The 10,836-nt window shown below is 33.9% G+C and overlaps 1 protein-coding gene across 1 annotated transcript; it reads left to right on the top strand.

Annotated features, from left to right (window-relative positions):
• Window positions 1–493: 493 nt before the first annotated feature.
• LOC139867788 (histone H3.2-like) lies at window positions 494–1,085 on the top strand. Its single transcript, XM_071856144.1, has one exon. It carries the CDS (start codon window positions 494–496, stop codon window positions 902–904), a length of 411 nt encoding a protein of 136 aa, XP_071712245.1. The 3' UTR covers window positions 905–1,085.
• The last annotated feature ends 9,751 nt before the right edge of the window (window positions 1,086–10,836 follow it).

Raw genomic sequence — 10,836 nt, 5'->3', positions numbered from 1 at the left:
TGAAGAATTATATACAATTCTTCTTCATGTAATTTTTTGGATGTTCATATGAAAATTTTCCATAATATTTATATATTTATGTTTTCTCACAAACAAAAAATATTACACCGTATATACTACGTATACGATATATGATTTTTTTTTTTTTTTTTTTGGCGAAAAAGAGAAAATTGGAAAGTAACATTTTGGGGGCCATGCTATTAAAGTCGGTACTTCCGTGGTCAAATATAATCCAACGGATCACATTTTGTCTCTCACACAGATCGCCAACGTGTCATATTGTCCAACCATACAATTTGAAAACGCCAAATTTCACTAATTCAAAAACTCCAAAATTCATTTCACCAAAACCTTTACCGCTAAAAATTTCCCCAATTCTGCTCATTATATAAACCCTAGCCATTCCCAATTCATAATCACACACGATTCTCATTCAAACTCATCTTTATAATCTATCAATCTCTCCTTTGTTATTAAATTTCCAAAATCTCAAATGGCACGTACCAAACAAACCGCCAGGAAGTCCACCGGAGGAAAAGCTCCGAGGAAGCAATTGGCGACAAAAGCCGCCAGAAAATCGGCACCGGCGACCGGAGGAGTGAAGAAGCCGCACAGATTCAGGCCAGGAACTGTAGCGTTGAGAGAAATTAGGAAGTATCAAAAGAGTACCGAGCTCTTGATTAGGAAATTGCCGTTTCAGAGACTTGTGAGAGAAATTGCTCAGGATTTTAAAACTGATCTGCGGTTTCAGAGCTCTGCTGTTGCTGCACTTCAGGAAGCTTCTGAAGCTTATTTGGTTGGACTGTTTGAAGATACTAATTTGTGTGCGATTCATGCGAAGAGAGTTACGATTATGCCGAAGGATATGCCGCTTGCTCGAAGGATCCGTGGTGAGAGAGCCTAGGGTTAGGGTTTGTATTTGATTGTTCATGGTGATTCATGTTTTGTGAAACTGGTAGATCTATGGTTGCTTTATTGTTTAGATCTATTTTATGGTTTAGTTGATGCGTAGTTTGCAAATCAATGTTAATCAATGAAAATTTGAGTTGAAATGATCACTTCAACTTATATGATTTTGAATTGAAATGATCACTTTACATTACATCAGTTGTTTTGTATTAATCATATGTTAATTGATCATAGATTATTAGATTAATCTAGCATATGATCTTGAATATTAATTTTGGCTTTGTCTTTTAGTTCATCACAGAATATTACAGTATTTAGTTCAGGACAACTGTTAATATACTTGTTAATTAGCATACTGCATATCTGTTAGTGTGTTACGGATTAGTTGTTACACCATTTTGTAGATTTTAGATCATGAATTTTGTTGGCTGTCAACTATTAACATTGAACAAAACTACAAAAGAGTTGAATAAAACATCAATTTGAAGTGTGAAGTTTATATTGAAATTGATATCGATGACAAAAACCTGAGCAATTCATTATTTTTACTAGCTCATGTGTGTTACCCAGTACACACAGTCACTTTTAAGTAAAAAAAAGGAAGAGTGCAGATCAGATACAATTGCAAATTCTAGTCTAAGTTCCGTATTTTCGAAAATCTAATGGCTGGTTCAAGAAACTATTGAAATTTTTTAAAATCTGAACGAATCTTCAGCTGCAATATCTGAATCCACTGGCACAACTTGATTTGCAGATGCAATGTGCGCTATACGAGTCTTTTATGGTCATGATAATGGTAAAGTTACACGAGGATTCATTTGCTTTCTGAGGTTTGCATTGCCTAACATAGCAATTTCTTGGTTTAAAACAAATACATGAAGTGAAGTAGGTACTTTAGTGTGTCCATGTAAAGAGAGTTTTTGGCTAAATGAAACAGTATTGTAGCAAATAAAGGAACTAAATAGGGGAAAAGATTCTGATTTGTTCGGTATTTGGGTGCAATGGCGCCGACGCGCCGTCCTTGTCTTCTATATGGATCGTTAATTATCATTTGTATGCTTCGGCGAGAACTCATTTGGTGAGAATAAGAAAGTTAACAATGGGAAGGGAAGGCGATGGAGTCTCCTACCGAGTCAAACTGTAGAGGATAATGGCGATAAAAGATCTTTTGTTGATACTTTTATAGGTGAAACTAAGGATGCAGGGCAGAATAAGGTATTAAGGTTGATAACTCCATTTGTCTTCAAGAAAATGACATGGTTCATCTTTCAAACTCAATGGAATCTGTCCTCGTCAAGGTTAAGGACATTGAAACTTAAGTTCAGGTGGTTTCTGTCGAGGCATGTAATGCTTTCGAGATAAATACTAACGTGAAGGGTTTCTTTGTGGCCATGAAACCATTTGCAAAAAGCTTCATTGTGGATGAAAGAATAGTCTGGCTAGATATTCTAAGTATGCCTTTGTGTGGGTGGGGATCAGCTGCTTTCAAAATAGATATATTGGGTATTAAGGTTGATAACTCCAATTTAGTGGGTAAGTTTCAGTTTTTTGAGACAAACTCATCGTCACCATTGTGTAAGGGTTGTGTTTGTGTGGCAACCAGAAACATCGATCAAATTTCTGAGGAGATTATTGTGAAGATTCATGGAGTGGCATACGAAGTGCGAGCTCGGGAAGTAGGAATGTGGTCTGTTACTTTAGAAGATGAAGAGATAGACCATAAGATGGATGCAGATTTGGATGTGTATCTAAAGGCTGGGGTAAAATGGGATGTTGAAGGGGATGTGAACTCAAAGTTTTTCCATAATCTATTTGAACAAAAAGGTGTCATCAGATAATAAATGGTTTTATGATCGATAGGGAATGGGTAACTAATCTGACTAATGTAAAAAAGGCTTCTTTTTTAGATTTTTTAAGAGGAAGTTTGATGGTAAACATCAATTAAAGAGATGACAAGGTTGGATGCCTCCAACAGGTCGCACTACACGCGTGTTGGTGTAGAGTAATCCCATATCTATATTCATATCCGTTTAAATTTTAATTTCACATCCATATCAATATCAATTTAAATATAATTCATTCATATCCATATATGTGACGCCCCGTACAAAACCATCGTGTACGGTTCATCAACAACAAGATCATTACAAGGTCAAACACTACATGCTGTTTGAAAACCAGTTTGCATTCATAAAAAGATAGCGTTTTACAAAAGATAACGTGCTTCCTATGAATAGAAGCGTTAACATAAGTATGTGACCCAAAAGTCGTTACAAAGCCTTTGTTTGAAAATAACATAAGTTACGAATGCAAAATAAAAGTTTCATGATTGAGACATCTCTAAGTAATGCAGCGAAAATCTAACACAGCAGGTCCATAACAGCAAGTCTATAACACCAAGACAGCAATTCTAATAGCGGAAGCAACAACGTCTAAGCACCTGAGAAATACACGCTTAAAAAGTCAACACGAATGTTGGTGAGCTATAGTTTATTTGTAATCAGTAACGTAATGTAGACCACGAGATTTCAGTGCTTCAAACAGCGTTTCAAAATAGTATGATAAAGTATATGCTTAACCGTGGGCACCCGGTAACTAACTTAACGTAATAATAATAGCCCCTAAAAGTACACTTGGCGAGTGCGTATGTCCTCGAAGTATCAAACACCCGTTAAATACTAGCACGACTAGCCCGAGTGGGGATGTCAAACCCTATGGATCCATATCTAATATTCGCGTTCACCGGTTCAAAAACCAATGATTAAACGTTACCGTGCTAAGGGGGATGTTTATGCCGTTATATAACTCACACATATGTAAAGTTTAAGTACTCGTGTCAAGTATGTAAAACATAAAAAGCGCATGTATTCTCAGTCCCAAAAATAGTATAAGTAAAAAGGGAAGCTATAACTCACAGTGGATAAGCAGTAAAAGTCGATATGAAACGTATGCAGGTAGTAAGTCGGTCCGAAAGGTCGTCAACCCAAGTCAAAGGTTACTAGGTCAGTATGTTGTCCCAAAAGGTTTAAAAGTACATAAATTTAGTTTAAGTGTCATCATCAACATCATCATTATCATCATCATTAATCAACACTAAGGTAAGTTTAACAAGAATAGATATCGAAACAAAAGGCTGACTTCGGACAGCTGTTACGACCTATATACAAATCGAAAAGACGCGTAGTCAGTGGCCATGGCTCCGTATGTGAGTCCTCTAACCGCTGACCAATTTTCAGAACCTAACTCGTTTCTGTTTGACCGTGGCGACGGTTTAAGTGCGAGTAGGTCAGAAATTTTAGCACAACGTTACAAAGGCGTAGTGACTTTCGGAAGGTTATAAATACTAAACCGTATATCGGATTAAGTCGAGGCCTAAACAAAAAGTCATCTACTCAAAACGAACTATCTGAAAATAAATTTTCCAGAAGCCCAGGATGAAATGTCCCATTCATATTGATTATAAACGTTCCATATTAATTGATTTCGTCGCGAGGTTTTGACCTCTATATGAGACGTTTTTCAAAGACTGCATTCATTTTTAAAACAACCATAACCTTAATTTTATCGATAAAGGTTTAAAAAGCATTACATAGGTTATCAAGTAATGATAATCTAAAATATACCGTTGATAGTGCTCCAAATGAACATATATTTAGGCGCAATATCCTTCCAATATGTGAAGTTTTCAGTTGCAAATGTTCTATTTTCAAGTAATATTCGTTTAAATAAATAAGTGCGAAGACAAGAGGCAAAAACGAAGATTTGAAGACGCAAATGACCAAAAAGCTCAAATGTACAAGATACAATTCAAGTGGTTCAATTTATTGATAAGAAGCGTCTAAAAATGACAAGAGTACAAGTTGCGAAACACAAAGTACAAAATATCTACGCGTACGAAAAGACGTTCGAAAATCCGGAACCGAGACATGAACTGAGCATCAATGCGCAAGTCATCGGACCTAAAATTACAAGTCAACTATGAACAAGAATAAAATATAATATATAAATAATTATATAAATTATTTATATTATATATATATATAATAAATATGTCGACAAAGCTAGGATCCAAAATTTGGTGAGCTAGAATCCGAAGCTCCGCACTCGCGGAGCTGTAAAGGGTAAAAACTCCGCACTCGTGGAGATGTCTGTTTCAGAAATGGCCTATAAAAGCCATCGAATTCAGCTGAGAGAACACACCAAAATATATATACTCCCTCTGTTTAATATATATATATATATATATATATATATATATATATATATATATATATATATATATATATATATATATATATATATATATATATATATATATAATATATATATATATAGTTTAGTTTTATATTAGATTAGTTTGGGTATTGTAACAGTTATTTTACGGGTTTTGAAGTCGAAGTTCTGTCCGTGTAACACTACGCGATAAATAATCAATGTAAGCTATGTTCTCCTTTTTAAATTAATGTCTCGTACTTAACTTATTATTATGCTTATTTGAGCCGAAGTAATCATGATGTTGGGCTAAATATTAAGACGGGGTTATTGGGCTTTGGACCATAATTGAGGTTTGGACAAAAGAACGACACTTGTGGAAATGAGACTATGGGTTATTAATGGACTTTATATTTGATTAATATAGAGATTTACAATTTGACGTAGTTATATATAACCACATACGCTTGATCGAGTACGGTAGGTGGGATATTTATAAATACTAATAATTGTTCATTTGACAGGACACAGGGAATGGATTAATAATCAATGGACTCATTAAAACAGGGGTGGATTACATACAAGGGTAATTGGTGTAATTGTCAATAAAGTATTAAAACCTTGGATTACACGCAGTCGATAACCTGGTGTAATCATTAAACAAAGTATTAAGACCTTATTACGGTTTAAATCCCCAATTAATTGGAATATTTGACTTCGGGTATAAGGTTAATTTGGCGAAGACCCTCGCACTTTATAATTATGACCGATGGACTATTATGGACAAAACCAGATGGACTTATCGAATAATCCAGGACAAAGGACAATTAACCCAGGGTAATAAATAAAAATCAAAACGTCAAACATCATGTACGGAAGTTTAAATAAGCATAATATATTTTATTTCATATTTCATCGTACTTTTATTTTTTTTGTTATTTTAATTATTGTTATTTATTTTACGCACTTTAATTATTGTCATTTACTTTACGATTCGCTTAAAATATAAAATCGACAAACCAGTCATTAAACGGTAAAACCCACTTTTATAATAATAATAATTGTAATATATATATTTTGTACAAATATAGTTATATAAAAATATAGTGTAAAATAAGCCGTCTCCCTGTGGAACGAACCGGACTTACTAAAAACTATACTACTCTACGATTAGGTACACTGCCTATAGTGTTGTAGCAAGGTTTAGGTATATCCCATCTGTAAATAAATAATTAAAACTTGTGTAATTTGTATCGTATTTTGTATTAAAAATATATAGTATTTCGTATACACCTCGCACGACATCAAGTTTTTGGTGCCGCTGCCGGGGACTCGGCAAAACGCTATATTTTTTTTTATATATATTTGTATAAATATATTTTTAGAAAAACAATATAAAATTAAAAAAAAAAAAAAAACTGTACCTGCGAAGTTTAACCTGCAATCATCTGAGTCTGCAAACATCCGCACTCGCGGAGCTTTTCTGGCATGTGGCACCGCATTCGCGGAGCCGTCTTACACATCAAACCTGGTACGCATCATTTATTACGGATTAGGGTTTTTAATTTATAATTATTATTAATTAGGATTTTAAGTATTTAATTAGTTTTAATTTTAGTTTACATTTTATAATATTAAGTTTATTTATTATTATTAACTATATAAATTAATACTTTTATAAAATAATAATATAAAAATAATATTTTTATAAAAATAAGTAATTTTATCATTTTTTTGTTTCTTTTTGTAATTTGTATATTTATCGTTCGTAATTAGTTTTAAACTTTTGCCGTAGTATTTCTAAATTTTTAGGCTTTGCCGTAAAATCCCTTAAGTGCTTTTCTTTAGATTAAGATTTAGGCGCTTTAGAATTTTGCGACGCAGTTTTTTAGATTTTAGTGCCTTATTAAGTTATTGACGTTTTGGATATAGAATTCCTTTAAGCTTTAATACCTTTAGGCGCAACTTTTTAGACTTTTAAGTTTCGACGTTTTTCTTTCTTATTTTTATTTTTCGACGCGTTTCTTTTTCTTTTTCATTTCTACGCGCTAGTTTTTAGGACATAGATTTTTATCTTCTTTAAATTTCGACGAAAAAATTATTATAAGCGATTGAATTAATAGACACCAATTTTCTGGTTCGTAGTAATAGTTGGATTTGTTAGTGGCGAGTTGTGAGCTTCCGATTTAAAGGGTCCTGGCTACTTGCTGCATCTATTGGCTATTCAAAACGTGGGCAAAAGCAGAAAAGTTTATTAATTTGATAACTTATATAATTTTTAGTTTTATAACTAATAGAATAATTAGTAAATGCACCACATTGTAGCTAAAATTTGATAATAAGCGCATTATGGAAAATCTCAAAAATATTTTCGAAACTCTTTCTGATAACCAAAATCAATTAAATCAATACTCTCAAAGGAGTGTTGATGACAATTCATTCGGTCAATCTTGGATCACGAACGACGAAACAATAACTGGTTGTGAAATCTGTGGAGATTATCACTCAACATGGGAATGTTATTATTACGTTCCTATGGAAAATTACCCACCCATAGAGCCTGAATGGAATGATTATGAGGAATAATATTCAAATTGGGATTATTCCCAAGAATATATCCAAACTCAATAACCAGAGGACGAGGAAAATTATGTGTCTGAAAATTTATTAGATTATATGAAAATCAAACTCGAAGAATTTGACGCTCAAAATGAACAAATGAGAGAGTTTGCAAATTGGCAAGCTGAAAATCTATCAGACTACACACCTGTTGATCTGAGGAGTCATGTGCAAGAAAATCTCATATCATCGAATTTTGATGAATTCGAGAGCTCCGAGATCACCAATTATCCCGATGATACTTTTTTATTCAGCTTTACCAATTTTACAACATATCGACACATTAGCCTCTACCGACGAAATCATCGACCCATCAATGGATGAAGAAGAAGTAAGGGTGACAAATTGGTACTCTTGGGAAAACGATAACGTTGAAAATTTTACCCCCGAGACCAAAATATCGGGACCGATAAGTACCGTTAATGAAGAAGAATCTACTTCGATCCCGAAATTCACCATTCCACAACCTTCTAACCCAATATTCTCAATAGACGAGTCATCTACCGAAGATGAACTACGAGCTGTAATAGATATTGACACATCAAATTTCACCCAATTGGGTAATAGAGGTGAAAATTTTGATCCCGAGAATGAACGGAAGGAAATGTTAGGAATTGTCCACCCTAAAGAAATATGTATGTCGGTGTATATCGATCCATTTGACCAAGAACCAGAAAAGGGACATATCCATTTACTAAAAGCTACACTTAAAAAAGAATTAAGTAGTGACGATCGGGTGGGTCTAAACTTTAAACCCATTGATATATTTTATACCACTCGAGATGTAAATAACTGGCTCACTATTTTAATTCGCGGAACTTATTCTACCGACTTCACATGTCGTCAGCTAAGTGTGGGGAAGTCTAACCCACTTAACGTTAAATTAGGGGTTCGGGTTAGTGCATAACTCGTTAATAAACATGCATGATGAGTAAGGGTAAAAGACGCATTTTCAAAGATTAACAAACAGTTCAGAAAAGCAACCGTTTTTGAAGAAAAACATGTGCGATAAAACAAGAAGGAATGAACGATGAGGTGCACCATCTATCATTCGACGAGCTTTGTAAATACAAACTGGGTATTTTTAATCACTTTCTACACTAATCACCCTCATGAATTTATAATTAGAGTCTAATTTCATGCAAATGAGGGCATTGCATGATCTCAAGTGTGGGGAAGGGTTATAAATTCTCTCGAGTTTATACTTGGCTTATTTTCTAAATATTGTGAAAATTTGAATTTTTTTTAACTAAATGAATTCAAAATCATGTTTATATATATTTATGAACGATAAATCTAGGTGTTAATGCCGAAATTATCGTTACCTCAAAAAGGACATAAATTGATAAACAACTAAAACGCTTGAATTTATTTATTAATATATAAAAAGACGCATGAAAAAAGCCAAGTGTGGGCAGAATATACCAAGTTATTCAATTAAAAACTATCTATCACATGTTTCTGTAAAGTTATTGCAGGTGCTTTTGTTTTGGACTAAATTAACTGTTTTACCCGATTTATTGTAATACTTTTGAAAGAATAGATGGATCTACACGATGAATCAATTCCATCAGTAAAAGGAAGTAAAGTCTTCTGAAAAAGACACGCGCTTCTTGATTTAGGTCAAGAAGTTGTCGTCCAGACCAGCTGTAGGTTGACGAAAAATCTAGAAAAGTCATCTCTAAAATCAGCAGGAAATCCACGGACCTCAGTATCAAACAGGGTCGCCAAATGGTCAGACTTATCCTAACTATGAGAGGATCTGTCTCGTAAAATGGGGAGGACGCCGTGCAAATTAGCTTGATAAGACTAATGAATCAGACCCCCAGAAAGGATAATCTCCTTAAAGATTAAAAATCAACTTTTAAGCCTGATATTACTCAATCCTTGAGATTGACCTTAAATATTGAGAATTACAAACTCATGGAATTCAATAATATCTAAACTCGAGCTTGAACGAGAAAATATTTTGATCAAATTACAAACCGATTTGTTTTCTGAAAACCCATTTTCAATGCGTTCATTACCATTAAACGTAAAATCCTAGGAATTCATCTGGAATTCATTAGGTCACCTGAACCAAATCGGGTATCAACCGTAAGAACGGTGGTTGCATAGCATGGTCGAAGACAGGACCTTGTGCCAGACCGAAAATCATAGGGTGATCTTTACTATTGCTCCTACAAAGGATAATAACTGCATCCGACACATTTTTAGACCATGAACAAATGCATGTCATTAGACATTGCCTTAACAGTTTCTTGTTCACCGCTTTCCTTTACAACCGGACGGTAGTTTGTCGAAAGGTAATATACGGAACAAGTAAACTGGATGTGTGCTTTCCGATACAGGAATAGTAGTGGATTACACGAACCTAAAAGTTTTTAGCCAAAATATTGATCCACAAATATATTTTGCAACACCGATGGTGGGTCAAATTCGAAAACTTATCTAGGGTAGAAGCTAGATTGAATTTTTAAAAGATCAAATGTTTTCATAAAGATCCAATTTCCTAAAGGATCTAAATTTTCATAGTCATGTGGGACTGTAAACCACAACATTACTATCATTGTTTATACCACCGTATCAAAATCACTGATGTATAAAGTGTGAGAATAAAAAAGTGATTCGAGTGAAGTGTGATTTAATTTCAAGTTCTGTATTGCTTGAGGACAAGCAACGTTCAAGTGTGGGGATATTTGATAGTGCTCCAAATGAACATATATTTAGGCGCAATATCCTTCCAATATGTGAAGTTTTTAGTTGCAAATGTTCTATTTTCAAGTAATATTCGTTTAAATAAATAAGTGCGAAGACAAGAGGCGAAAACGAAGATTTGAAGACGCAAATGACCAAAAAGCTCAAATGTACAAGATACAATTCAAGTGGTTCAATTTATTGATAAGAAGCGTCTAAAAATGACAAGAGTACAAGTTGCGAAACACAAAGTACAAAATATCTACGCGTACGAAAAGACGTTCGAAAATACGGAACCGAGACATGAACCGAGCATCAATGCGCAAGTCATCGGACCTAAAATTACAAGTCAACTATGCACAAGAATAAAATATAATATATAAATAATTATATAAATTA

The sequence above is a fragment of the Rutidosis leptorrhynchoides genome, chromosome 1 (genome assembly GCF_046630445.1).
Source record: "Rutidosis leptorrhynchoides isolate AG116_Rl617_1_P2 chromosome 1, CSIRO_AGI_Rlap_v1, whole genome shotgun sequence".
NCBI lineage: Eukaryota > Viridiplantae > Streptophyta > Magnoliopsida > Asterales > Asteraceae > Rutidosis > Rutidosis leptorrhynchoides.
The sequence above is the reverse complement of the archived record's forward strand: the minus strand, read 5'-3'. Positions and strand labels throughout refer to the sequence as shown.